General features: G+C 39.9%; 1 protein-coding gene across 1 annotated transcript in view; it reads right to left on the bottom strand.

The window, feature by feature from the left end:
- KIF26A (kinesin family member 26A) overlaps positions 1–14963 on the bottom strand; it is a 96263-nt gene that overhangs the window by 44195 nt on the left and 37105 nt on the right. The window contains exon 4 of the mRNA XM_042813616.1: positions 4355–4521. Within this exon, the coding sequence (XP_042669550.1) occupies positions 4355–4521 (167 nt within the window). The remainder of the gene's footprint in view (positions 1–4354; positions 4522–14963) is intronic.

The raw sequence follows: 14963 nt of genomic DNA, 5'->3' as shown, positions 1-14963 counted from the left end.
AAAAAAAAAAAAAAAAAGGAGTAAAATTAAAAAAAAAAAAATCACAAATTAATAGCAATTGTTTCATTTTCAGGGGGGCCTGATTTCTCTCTCATGGGAGTGGCATTTTCTTTTTAAACAATTAACCTCTTCCAAGTTCATTCTTCCCCTCCTCACTGTCTTTCTGCCTACTCTCCGATACAACACCTCCACCCTTTCCCAGGTGTCTGGCTAACAAAATCTAACAGCTTATTACAGCTTTCCACCAAAACCAGTCAATATTTACTTAGTCGAAAGCATAAGAGAACAGAGCTCACAGAAGGGTCCTACAGCTTTCTCACATATTTTCCCTTGGTAATTTCAAGTTTGTTCAGGTTGCTTATACAGAAAAAGAAAAAAAAAGAAAAAAAAGAGACGACAAAGAACAGTAGAAGACTTTAGAAGCACATACAAAGTATGCAGTACTACAGCAAGGCATGGCTCAGTCCACACCAATAGGCAAAGCCCACTTGCATTTTTCCTTAAATCTGAGGAATGCCCACTTAAAACTTCACCTGCACTGTAAGGGTCAACTGGGAGCCTCTTCACAGCCAACAGTGCTGATGAGCTGCACTTTTTACTCCAGCATTCTCATTCTGACAGTGACCTACTGAGAAACTGCATTTTTCGGCTAAATCCTCCACAGCCCTTCAGTAACAAGACCATTGAGTAATGTCTGGCAATTTGCTTGTGTGGCACAGTTAATCAAAGCTTCTTCTCCTCTATGACAGATCAGAGTGAGGAAAAAAGGCTTAAAACTATTTAATTTCTTAATACACTTCTGTCTGCTGGTTCTAATATTTGGCTTTGATTTTGAATACTTAGCACTTCCACACTGGACTCTGCATTTCGAGGCAATGAATGTTTTTCTTTTTTCTTTATTTTGAAAAGCAGAGCATAATTAAGCTTAAAGAAATTAAATATGACACTCAAATGAAAAACAGCTTTGGCTGAATACATGAACTTGGGCTGCACACACACTTAACAGAATCAATGCACTCACTACAAAGATCTTGAAGATATTCATTTTAACCCCATGTACCTCTTACCACCAGGTAAAGACTCTGGCTGCAGCTATTAGGTTTTTTTCCCACATAAGGATATGAATATTGTTTTGCTGTGTTCTGAATTTGTGACCTTACAAACTATGACTGTCATTGAGGAATAAACTGGAGTGAAAAACAAACAAGTAAACCAAAAAAGTTGCACAGACTTGACTTCACAGGTACGAGCCAGCCCACAAGCAAGAGTCAAAGGGTGCCATTTCACCGAATAGAGATTCCAGTTTTAATTTGAAAGACATTTATGTGCTGCCAGCAAACCACGCCACAACCCAAAAGCTAATTGTGCTCAGACCTGTACAAACACAGTTAACACTGCTTCATGAAGAACAAGACTGGAAGCCTTTATTCATGATCTACTGTTGCCACTGCTAAGTAAATCACAGACGCAGTTTCCACAAGCAAGCTACAAAGGCTTTGTCTTCTGAAGTAACTAACCCTGCACCCTCATACACTGAAAGTTAATATACATGCATATTTTTGCCTAGCTACTTTATTTCTACGACAGAACAGCCCTCTTCCAAAGGAAAAGGCCCATCCACAGCCACTATTTAAAAAGGACTCCTGTAAAGATGGAAGTACTCAATAGAAAGACAAGAGGGGAATGTTTTGGGGGGGAAAAAAAAAAGAAAAAAAAAAGATTGCTTGTAAAATCTTCAATATATTAACTGTATTTACTTTGGAAGCAAATAAGGCAAAATGTGTTCCAGGCTTACATAACTCAAATAACAGACTGGCCCTGCTATTAAGTTTACAGTTTAAGTGGCTACAGAGAGAAAGATCACAAGGGAATAATCAGAAAATATGATGAATAGGGACTGCAGCATTTGCCAGTGGTGCTTGTTGAGAGAGGCTTAGCTGAATGAGAGGTGAAGGACAGAGAAGACACTGCTACTAAGGATTCAAGGCAGAGATGACCTTCCACCAATTTCTCAAAATTGGATTGTGCAAAGGGACAAAGACATAGGCATGCAAAGCTTAGATCAATCAATCCTGATCACCATGACCGAAGAAAAACTGTTAGAACTGTTGATTCTAATACTTAACACTTCCAGAATAAGTTACCTATACCCCAGCTTCTGCCAGCACCTGTCTCCCTCTCATCTCTGAAGACTTCCTCCTCTTCCTCCCAAGGGCTATACTTCAGCAACAAGAGGAGGGGACAGCATTGAAAGTTTGATCCATAGGCCCTCACAGCAGGACACATTAGAAGCAAAGGGGGAGCTGTGGGAGACGGAGATTAATGCTGATGAGGATGGATCTGCCTGGCCAGGATTAGGCAACAGTATCCACCTGAGGACTTGTTCAATGAATATATGACTGCCAGGGATCAAATTGGAACTCTCTCTCCTCCTATCTTCCTAAGACTGCCCATGAATGCTTGCTTTTAGGGATTAAAAAAAAAAACAAAAAAAAACACCTCTTAAGAGGGGCTCTGAGAAGACTGAGAAATGAAGCTGAAATGCATTTATCAGCAATATAGTTAAAAATAATGAAAATACTAACTTGGGAAACTGCTAAAAGAAACAAGTGCTTTGTAAAAAATAATAAATTTTAAAAAATTTTAAAAAATCAACCAGCCCTATTATTTGGTTAAAATAATGACGAGAACTTTGGACAGAGAAAATGCATAGGGAATAAGCAAGGAGCTAAAATGTTTCATAATCCATTAGTTAGCACATGGCTGCTAAAGCTATAAAACTGATTCAGTCAGGGCAAAAGACAGACTCATGTGAAGCAATTAGGGCCTGATCCAAACACAGTGATGTCATTTTCAGTCTTGTTTCAAGACTGAGCACTTGAAGAATCTTTCAATTAAGCCAGTGACAATCATTAGCAAGGACCTGTCTCTACAATGAAATCAGAACTGTGTTTTGCTGACCAGTGACAGAAGCATCACTGGGAGGAAAAGATTTGGGATCTTTTTTTCAGATTATTAGGCACTGATTTCTTTCTCTCAGTTTTAAATGTGTTATTTTCTGGATTCTCCAGTGAAATCATAGAGCTTAATCTACTCCAGTAGGTTAAATAAGGTTGTTCATGCCCCCAGTATTACAATAAAAGTTGTTCAACTGGCCACTGTAGATATTATGGAAAGGATTCACCTGTCTTTAGTTAACTAAAAGAAAAAAGTTTGAGCTTTTCCTCTCACTTTCCTCTCCACTCACACCAACTTCAAATAACTATCTTAAAACAAAACACGTTATCCTCTGTCAGCAACATTTCTCTATGTCGACTTTAAACCTGCAGCACAGACCCACAACACGAGCTTTCACACACGACACTTGGCACAGACCTTTCCCTACCTCTTGCATAGAAGCATAGTGGTACACAGATACTTAATGCTTCAGACTCATCATACCACATTCATCTGCCCAAGTGCTATTTTCTGAAGAGCTCTCGTTGACTTCAGATTATAATTTAAAATTCGTTTTTTCAAATGTTGCAAAAAGAAAAAAAAAAAAAATAAAGGAAAAAGAAACAATACAATTTTTACAAGAATAAAAAGGATCCTCAGTGCATAAATTTTAATGTCACTCACAGACATATGCTTTTTTCAATATTGTCTCAAAACATGTTCAGTTTTGAATTTAAAAAGGAGTTTGGAATGCAAGTACAAAGCCCTGAATTTTGTTGCTTGGAATACCATCTGCTTGACAGCGTATTGCATTTAGACAACAGTGCTAATTACAACAAAAGTTTCACAAACAAAACTAACAGTTGATTTTCATTATAAGACCCAAGAACAGGGAAAAAAGAAGATTGCTCTAGCACTATCCTAGTGCTATAAAAGTCTTAAGCCGTTTTAACTGTTGCTACCAACAAGGGGAAAAAAAAACAAAAAGAAAAAAAAGCAACTTATATATGCACACATGGCCATGCTGCTGAAAAAAAAAAAATCTAAATAAAAGCCTCTTTTAGTTTTGATCCAAGTGTAAAAACTTTGTTATTTTAGCTTTTGCTCCAAGGAAAAACTATTGAAAACCAGATTTGCTACAGGTAGAAATGTCCATTAAGGACTAGATAAAGACTAACAGGCATGTGATTGGGTTTTGGTCAACTAAGGTTCCTGCTCAAGTCTGCCGAGAGAGAAATGGGATGTCAGTGTCACATCCCTGCTCCCCACTGGCAGTTTAAAGCCACAGGTGACCATCTCTACCTCTCAGCAACCAGCACCAAACACTTCACCTTCTACCCATCAAAAAAGTCTGAAGAACATTTCACAACCATTTGGAAATCCACAAGCAGTTACAAAAAACAGAAAGGTGACAAACCTGATAAAGAACGAAGCTGCAGCCGAGGCACCTGCTGAGACCCCAGCTGGAGCCACCAAGCTCTGGGAAGCTGCTGAGCCGCCGGGTCCTGTGGGGTCAGAATTGTTCTGTCCTGAGCTAACCTGAACATTGGGACCATCCCAGACACTTTCTGGTGCTGTTTCTGCCTGAAAAAGAAATAAAAGGAAATATAAGTTAATACTCCTGCTGAATTTCAGGCCGTGACAGGGAACAGTTACATGCAATATCTCCAAAGAGTGTGAGCATGAACACAAAGATGAGCTGAGGAGCGATACAGCTGGACAAGCGTACTACAGAAGGTCCTCCAGAGAAGGTAAAAGCCATGTCTGCAGCAAACAAGCAGAAAAACACAGAGACCTTTTGTGATGGGTAATGCACAGTTAAATAGTTTGACAGGCATGAAGAAATGGAAAACGATAAGCAGAACCCTTTTGTTTTGAAGTGTTATTTGGGAGCTGGCAGAGCTGTTTATCTGGTTCAGTTATAACTGTCAGAAATTATTTCTCAGTGGCACATCATCTACAAGACCTATCTGTATGAGAGGAAAAAACCAAAGAGTCACATTTGTAAAAAGTTTCCAGAAGAATAACTCCAGGTATTAAATAAAACAAACGAAAAGTTTGATTTTTTTAAAATGTTTATACAGGCCTGCAATTCTGCATTGTGCAGCTAAGATGGATAAGCACGTGGCATTTTTGTCTCCTAGAAGCAGTTCCAGTGGAAGAAGAACAAAAGGAGCTGCATCTTCTTCAGCATAACAGATCTGCGACATCTGAGACTGAGTTTGGAGGGAGGTGGCTGTTTTACAATTTTGCCAAAATGACAGACACTAGCATTGTGAAACTGTGCCATGTCGATATATCCTCCCTAGCAACTAACGCTTTCAGAAACACCCATTGTCAGTGCTGGAAGGACTCCTTTTAGGAAGAACCTGCTCTCTCTGTCTAGGAGTACTGAAGATTTAATTAAAGACGACACCACAATAAATATTTGTCAAAAGAGGTAATTGCTTCACATATGATAATATATGACATTTCTGACATCTGAAATGCTACTTTGACATTTCCAACTAATTAGCTAAAATAAATTCCAGAAAAGGAGACAGTCTTGTAATGAAGCACAAATGCAATTAAGTATTTCCTGGGATGCCACCAAATTTTAAGTTTTGTGTTGCTGTAGATCATGTTTTACATCTACAGATATATAAACATGGTAATAAAGCTCTCCCAGCTACATACAGACAGTAAACTTTCCCAGACACTGAAAAAAGAGTTGCTCTCATAAGAACTGAAGCAACCCTGCTATTAGGTATCAAACACAGGAAAACTCTGCCAACCACGCAGTGCTTGGCTGAGTGTCTAGAGGTTCATTTGGACTCATTCCCATAGGTTCTGACTGCTGAATTCCTAGTTCCCAGAGAAGTCAACAGGGAGGAAGTGCATTCAGCTCTTCAGAATGTCTGCACTTCAAAGGCTGACGCTGTTATCGTAACAGGAGAGGTGACGAATGCTTCATCATACAATGCTGCAACAAAAAATGCTTTTATAGACCACACTTCAGAGATCTGATGCTGAGACAGATGAATATACGAACAAATTAACTTAATCCTAGTTACTTGTGCTGAAAGCCTAACTTGAAGATTTAAATAACCTTTTACAAAAATCCTTCACTTTGTAATACACACGTCCCAGAAGATTAGATTTCTTAGCAGTGCTATAGATCAAGAATGACAAAAAAAATGGTACACCAGTAACACACAGAAAATGAAGTCTGTCTACACCAGTCATGAGCTACTGACATTGAACAATCACACATGGACAGCCAAGAAATGAGAATTGGAGAAGGATGAAATCTGCTCACATGGTTAGCTGCTTGAAACTAAATGATGAAGTAAAGAGGACTATGAAGCAGTGGATAAAGCAAATACCTGAATATTGAACAAATTCATAGGGAAAGCATATGGTCTTGATCTATGCCAACCATGGAAAGTATGTGGCACCCAGGGAAAAACATGCAGACTGGGAAAGATCCAAATGTGCTATCTTCTGAGTTACCTGAACTGATGTAAAACGCTACTAATGAGAAGAGCTTACTGAGTGCTCAGAAGTGTATGGATTAGGAAATATACACCAGATGCATAAGAGAATAACCAAAAGAAGAATGCATGACACATCACAGAAACAATCAAATGCCAATGTGGAAAAGGTGGACTTCAGATCTTTGACCTAAGCTGCTGCATCAGCTGTAACACCAAGCTGCCCTGAGTGATTACTTGCACACAGCACCACACTTCACCCTAGGCTTCACCTAATTAAGCAATTTGAGTGATAAAAGTGGAGTAACACAGCAAAGTGATGAAGCGAGGTGAAGCAAGACTAGTTCCTGGAGAGAAGGGATGAGAAACTCCAGAGCTGGTATACTGAGGGACTGGCATGCTCAGAGGCCAGCACAAGAGGGAAGGAAACCCCACCAGCAGCCACTCCTAGCATTAGTTTTTGAATATTCCCTTATGTTCTGCCAGGAAGACAACCACAACACGCCTTATCACGTGCACTGTCTCAGATTAAAAATTGCAGGGTAAAGCTGAATTCCCAAAATGTATGAATATTTTTTCATTCGCTTCTAACAGGACAACATTAGATAGCAGGATTTTGAAAGAAAGAAGTCACATTTAAGCAAAACATTGAAAAAAGAATACTGAAGCAGCAGCATGTTTCTAACCTGTAATACTTTAACATATGCATACGTTGAAGATAAAAAACTGTTTTTATCAGAAAACTTTGGAGAATTTTACAAGACAGCATGCCATTTTACAAGACAGCATGACAGAACTGACCGGAATCTGTTAACCAGATCAGGTTTTGCTTTTTTGTAAGCATTCATCTTCTGACAGGTCAATTCCCATAAAAGCAATTCACGTTTAACACAAACACGAGCAACAGATAACACACATGCTTCCTTCACCACTTTTTCATTTATATGAGAACTTAAAAGCCTACATTTCTAAAAGAGACCAATGACTGTGGACATATCAGGCACCTAACTCAAAACATCCAAATCTAAACTCATTTTTCAGATAGCAGATGGTTTATACTTTTCAAACACCCGTTTCCTAGCCAACATATTTAAGTTGGATCATAGAATCATAGAACAGCCCAGGACACCGATAAATTGCCATTCCCACACTCTTAAAAACTCAAACTACAATTTCTGGGTAAATTTGACAGTATTTTTTCTCAGCTCTTTGCATGAAATTTACACTGAATGAGGACAATGGGAAACCATTAACTCTTGTAGAGGGGGAAAAAGTGAAATAAGACAAACAAGATACATTCATCAGAAGCCTAGCGCTGAGGACAATCCATACCTTTTTCATGAAGTCTTCATTTACTCAATTAGCATTCTTAAACGCTGCAGGAAGACTGATGTTAATTCTTACCAAGAAGCTGTGAAAAAAGCCATACAAGCTCTTCCAAGTTTAGGATTAATTTCAAGGATTGTTTGCACTATGTAAAGTGAAAGCATTTTCCAGCACAATCATTTTCAGCTCTCCAGGATACAGCTACATCTCCGCTGTTGAGGAGAACAAGGTCAACCTTCCTACAGGCACATCCAGTATCTCTAGCTAAAGCAACGTTTCAGCACAGATAAATAAATTGGGAAAACAAATTAGCTTTCCAAAAGGAAGATGGCTACAGAGTCAAACATTGATGGCCATGTTCTCATTTTGTAACACCCCCCCCCCCCTTTCTTTTTTTTTTTTTTAAACCTCTGTGCACCACATGCGCACTGTCTGCATGTTTGGTGGAAATCAAGTAAGGAGCCCATTTGGACCAAACAGGCACACACCTGCCCAAGGGGACATGCCCTGAGGCATTTCCAGGCTGCAATCCCACAAACGTCCTCTTCGATTTAGGTTCCTGAATCGTGCCAGTACTTCTGCAAAATGGACTATTCGAGGCTGGCCCGCTACAGCACAGGGAGACCAGCCAAGAAAAGAGAAGATGGATCATGAGAAAGAAATGAAAACAGAATACCTGAGGACAACAGCTAACCAAGGATGACTTCAAAGTTTTAGGAGAAACAGCTCCATGGGTACATCCCTCCTTACAGTCACACACTAAGACTGTTACCGGCTCAAGAAAATCCAGTTCAGGTATGAGGAAATTTTTCAGTCATTTCCCCTGAGGCAGGAAAACTAAACAGAGATTATGAGACTCTCTTGCACACTCCTGCTTCAGATTGTGTCTCCTATGGATGCTGAATGGTACAACTAAGCGGGCTTTGTTTTTAACTTAAGCATGACAATTATCTCACGCCTCATCCTCACCTCAGACCCTTCTCTTCTGGGGATTACATATGGAAAATATTTCTCTAAAACAACAGGAGTAACTCTACAAAGTTCTTTTTTTAAGCACAGAATTCTGCACAGGGAAAAGACTCCAGCATGTGGCTGAAAGGGAACTGTGCTTCTGTTTACTACATTCTCATAAATCACTCAAATCCAAGCGCAGAAATCACAAACTTGTCACTATAAAGAGTTGCTGAATATTTTAGATATCATAGGCCTCCATCCAGAAATTAATGCGTTGAGTTGTTTTTGGTTTTTTTTTTTTAAATTTTCTAAGAAAAACGTGGAGGTGATAAAAACCATTAACTCTCTGGAAAACAGCCAATCCTCAAAGGAAGGATTTCCAAAAATGCTCTATAGTGCTGCCTCCCTTTACTTTCTCTCTGAACTCATACAGGGACTGGTGCCAATAAGAGCACAGCAAAGGCAAGAGCTGAGAATGTCACACCAGGTGTTTTGCAGGTCTGAGTGCATCCGTGATGAAAGGGTTTTGGTTTGCGGTCCCAGTGCCCATCCTGAGGATGTGGGAGCAGTGCTGGATGTGCTGCATTTTGGCTGGCAGCATCTGCACGTACAACCAAGGTTGACAGGGCCACAGCAAACAACTGCGGCACAGGTTGCTCCCAGTCCAAGTTCCTGAAAGCTCAGGGCGAGGACAGAGAGACACAGAGGTGACCTGACATCCTCAGGCTGCAGAGATGCGCTGGGTATGGCAAGGGCATCCCCTGTCCCATCCCCGGTTCCCAGCACACAGGTTCCCTGCTGTGACCAGATGGCAGGAAACATCTGTCCATGTTTAAACAAGTCAGACTTGTCTAAAATCACACTATAGAGAAGCTGGACATAGATTAAATTTCCAGGTACATAGTATGCTGTCAAGTCATTACCATCTAAAGGACAATTACAACCCTAGCAAGCTCTTAACAAGTTTCAAGTACATAGCCAAAAGTTAAGCTGAAATGTTTTCAATTTTCTGAGCATTTCCATTCTCTGGACATTGACCTTTATCCACAGATCCAAAAAAGCCAAGCTAGGTGCTGCCACTTCACCTCTGCAACTTGTGTAAAACGTAAGCCTGTTGACAGGCAAGAAGCAAACAAGGGAATATAAAAATCTACATAGAGAAAAATAGATCAATCCTTGGACAGCACTATGATGGTAAAAGAAAACCAGAAGGCTAAAGAGAACTGCAGAAGAAAGTAATCCGATTCAACATCTAAATGCGAGTATTAAGGACAAACTCACAGAAGTGGGAAGGAAGAAAAATTACAGAAACATCACCCCATATCTTGTAAACACCTGTACAATCAAAACTCAATATTATTATCTTTCCAAAAACTAGTCCCATAGCAAATGCATTCAGCAGGACTTCACTAATAAACTGCAGTTGAAGCTCTAGCAACATCAATCCTGATACTCTACCAGGACCGTTCTTTTTCCCAAGCTGTTTTTACCCCTTTCTGACTTGCGGGCCAAAAGGCAGAATTTAAGTAGTTGCTTTAACTTGCTATTTTCCACTTTTGACTTACAACATCACAGCAAACTGAACCGTAAGAACTGTTTGATCTAATGATTTTGCAGTCTATTAAGGCTCTTGCTCGTATACGACAAAACAGTATTTCCTCATAAATGTTTTATACCAAAGTTCTGTGACCTACTAACTAGAGGAAACATGGCATAAATCTCCACCTGGGTAACGTTTACACTATATATAATGCCTCCTACCCCCCAAGCATATGCCTCCTATGTGAAATGTCTCCCTCTCGGGTTGACTAGTATGACGTAAAGTTAACCACGTATACATCATCAAATGAAACATGTTCTGGACAAACTTTATACTACCTTTTGATAATGTTTCTGTTGGGGCTCATTATAAAATAACTAAGGTAGTTTTGCAACCACAGTACACTACCGCAGTTGTTTCATAACCCACAGCTACAAAGTGGTAACAAGAATGCCTAAACCTGTACATTCAGACTTTTATGAGCATTGTGTGTTCAATGTGAATCAAACACAGAGCATAATGTCCCTTCTCTGAAATAGGTTTACAGCTACAAGAGTTGCTAATGCCTGGCTTATTGTTTTATCTTTAAAGACGAGGCAGAAAGGGGGAAAAAAAAAAAAAAAAACCATCACAGAAAAGTAGAATTAAACAGAAATAGGAAGGCCTGTCAGACAGGAAAACATTGTAGGAGATCCGAAAGCAGAGAGAGGAGAGCCCAATGGGGCTCTTACTTTTTGGTCTACTATCTGAATTACTATCACACACTGAGGATTTGTATCTTCACTACCAAAAATCATGCAGAGTATGTTTCATGGACTGTCCTCACTCTACAAATGAATGGACAGGGATACCCAACATGCTTCCAGTGCTGATGTCTTGTGCGGTACAAGGATGGAGAAGAAAGTTCCTCTATGGCCAGGGGCTCCTGATCTCACCCTGGCCCATATCTCACATAAACCATGCTCCTCAGTCCCAGAGATTTATTAAACTTGTGGGCAGATCTTGGGCTGTCCTCCTCAGTCTCTGAAGCGTCCATTCTTTCCTTCAGTTTGCCTGTGTTCCCAGGCTAGAAAGAGTGCAGCCCAAGGATCTGAAAGCACAAAGGTGATAGGGGGCACTGATGAACCTGCTGCTCCCCTGCTCCCATTCACACCTTTGCAATGATAGCATTCTCTCATTCTTACTCAGCCTTCCACAGCCAAAGCTTCAGTACCCACACAGGTGACCTCACACCTCAGTCATGTGGAACAGCAGTGCAGAAAGCAGCAGCAAGCAATACTTTTTTTTTTTTTTCCTCCTTCACAGCTCTCTGACCAAACACACAAACGTTACTCTCCTGTTTGTACACATAAAGCCACCACTTGGAAAGCTGGGGGGACATGAAAGGGTCAGGAAGGGCACAGACTCTGCTACACATACACACTCTCAAAGTCAGGACCTTCTATGTACAATCAATTTAAAACAGCCAGACTAGAGGAACGGTTTCTTCTAATGCCTCCAGGCAAGCATCAGAAAATGTTGCTTGGAACCATCCCTGCTGACACTGCAATAGTTACAGCTTCCAAAGCCAAAAAAAAATATTGCTGTTTATTGCTCGGGGTGTTTTAATTTACCATTGTGGTCAAAATTAAAAATGAACTGTTTGTTCGAATGGACAAATATATAGTTGAATCCCTGCTTTTTGTCAGAGGCTGATATGAGCAAGCAAAGGAATTCATTAACAAGCTCATAATAATGCAAATTTCCGTTAGCTTAGGATTTGTTTTCCTACCAGAAGACAAATGCTTTTCCATTAGGACTGAGTTCCACAGGCCAGATGAGTCTCTAGCAACAAAACACAGGACACACACAAATCTCTGAAGCAGAACTTGCAGTGCCTTCCTAAGGCTGCAACAAAATCTCTCAGTGACTTCAGGCAACTCCATCCAAGTTTCACTGCATCTTGCTTTCTCTATTTTGTAAAACAGAATCATCGTGCTTCCAAGAATTGTATCTCCTTTTTATTACATTATTTTCCAGTTATGTTGTGACACTAATTGACATTCAATGTCAGCAAATAAAAGACAAAAGTGGCCAGAGAATGTCATACCTAATTTCTTTTTCAATCATGCTTGAACTGCTTATATATTACACATAACTACTTTAAAGAGAACATCTCTCAGGACTAATTTGCCTGACAGCTACCAAGCGCAAGGCACCTATTGACTAGTGCATCTCACTTGAAGAGATACAAGCCCTAGTTACGTGAAGTGAAAGCTGGTTCTTCAGTACAACAAAATCTAAAGCATATGGGCTCATCGCCAGCAAGCTTATTAAGCAGCATTAAGTTTCCAAGGGACAGTTCAGACCATGTGATAATTGGTGAAGGACGCCAACCTTTCAAATCAGGGAAGGAGATGTGCAGGTGCTGCCGGTTCTTCCTCATGGCTGTTCACTGCTTACTCTCCCATGCTGAAACTCTGCAACTCAGATGCAGAAACAGCCATGATTCCCTGTAGATGTCCCAAAGGTCTTTCAGGTAGCTAAGCTAAACGCTGTGCCAATGATGAGGAACTCCAGATCTTCCCAAACACGAGTGGGCAAAGAAGGGCAAAGTGAGGTTTGACACACATAATAGTAACCTAAGACACACCTAAACAACGCATACAAAGTAAATTTGCAGATGATACTAAATTAGGAGGAACTGCTGACTCCCTCAAGGGTGGAGGGGCCTTGCAGAGAGATATTGACAAATTAGAGGGTTAGGCAGTTAGCAATTACAGAAAAACATTCTTACAACTTACACCTACCTTTTCACTGGTCTTTTTATCTTAACTAGTCACTAAGTCCCATAGGTCACTAACTCCCCATAAGAATTTCAGAGTCATCCGAAGAGGCTGCTGAGAACAGAAGCAATATCTGCACAGCTATTCTGCAGAGACCAACTAAACTCAGACCATGCTCAAAGCCAGTCATCCTAAGGGGACCCTCTCCCCTTCATTTTCCACTAGCTTCCTACAGCAGCTGTAACCACCTTGACCAACATTACCACCCTTTTGAGGAGTGCGAGGTTCTGAATAGCAGATCCATTATCTTTGCCCAACAGTATCAAAAATACAGCAGCAGGCTCCTTTCAGATGCTTCCTCCAAATTAGATACCAGTAAAGAACAAACTTGTCCAATTTTGAGAGATTGCCAGCTGTGCAAACCCAGAGGAATTAACTCATAAGCACTTGAGCACCAAACTAAAATAATAACAGGCCAACTTCGCACCGTGTCAAACCACAACATCAATTTGTATAATGATTTATATGGACTCACTTCCCTAAAAGTGGTTCATGCCAGACTCTCACAAGTACTGCTTTAAGATTCAAAGCAAACCTCTAATTATTGATCCTTCGTTACACTGGGAAATTACCTCATAGCAGTTTTAAAGTTCTATTTATAAGACTAATAATCTCATCATTGATTATGGTGACTGTATTCTAATTATAAATCCATTATCTCCCCAGCAATGAAATAAAATCAATAATGCACATAAATGGAAAAGAAGGAATTTAAATGCATACGTTAATGTCATTCCAAGTAGCACTATTTTATGCACCATCTCTAACAAAACTGTGTCACATCATTAGCAATAATGTGAAAAATCTTTTTCAATTAACAAAGCCGATTTGATACTATGTTCAGCAAAGTGGCAATCCATTCCATTAAACACACACATATGAAACGCTTGAAACATCTACAAACTCTATCACAAATTTTTTCCCAAATGCTCAAACAGAAACGTAGACGTATTTTATACAGGTGCTTTTTAAAACTCCTTTCAGAAGTGCCTCTTAGGGTCTTTCAGTGATTCCAGTTGCAAGTAACAATGAACGTCAACGTCTGCCACATGCTCAGCTGTTCATATCACAAAACAGGAGATGCTCTCACTGTGCAGTGTGATATGGAATCCCACAACCTTGACATGTCATCATTGCAGTATTCAGCCTATAGAGCAAACGTTAAAGTGCGTTCCAAAACATTGTACTGTATTCAGCCTTATTTTATGCAAGTAGGGAGACTGGGTAATTCACACTGGTATCCAGCCATGTAGCCCAGTTCCTTTGTTCCTTTCATGGGGTATAGAGACCTCTATAAAATATTTTTCCTCCACCTGTCTTCAGCTGACTAAAGTCTGAGCTTATCTGGAATTTATCTGGTTCCTCAGCTTTTCACCTCTGAAACCGAGAGGCATCATTCAGTAGGAGCCCACCCTTAACCAACATAATGCAGAACAATGGCAGCTTCATTAAAGCCCTTCTAGATTAGATATAGTCTTACTCTACTGGATGACATTTCTGAGCTCCAGCCAAAACCTAAGAGCCCTTCTTGTAAGGTGATTTCTAATGTTGGGAGGAGTGGGATAAATGAATCAGATAAAATCAGATAATACACATGGCTTAAATGTACTATGCGAAAGACACTGAAGTGAAATGGACAAACAGAAAAGTCCAAATCAAAGAAACTAATTCAGAGGGGGGAATAGAAAATTTAAATACCTAGGGTAAAAAAAGAGACATTTTTCACTTAAAGTGTGGTTTATGATACATTTTCCAGATCAGAGTCCTATGAACCCCTATTACTTTGAAAAAGACATTGCATAAACTCAAGATGTTTTCAGAGAGTTACTCAGAAGTTACAAAGAATTTCTGGGAGTTTGAAGGCAATTAACCTCAGCAACAGGCCTTGAGATAACCTGAAACCCAACA

The sequence above is a fragment of the Centrocercus urophasianus genome, unplaced genomic scaffold, assembly GCF_019232065.1.
Source record: "Centrocercus urophasianus isolate 14NV4802_14NV808 unplaced genomic scaffold, USGS_Curo_1.0 seq_14, whole genome shotgun sequence".
NCBI classification, from domain to species: domain Eukaryota; kingdom Metazoa; phylum Chordata; class Aves; order Galliformes; family Phasianidae; genus Centrocercus; species Centrocercus urophasianus.
Note: the sequence above shows the minus strand (reverse complement) of the source record. Positions and strands in the feature narration are given on the sequence as shown.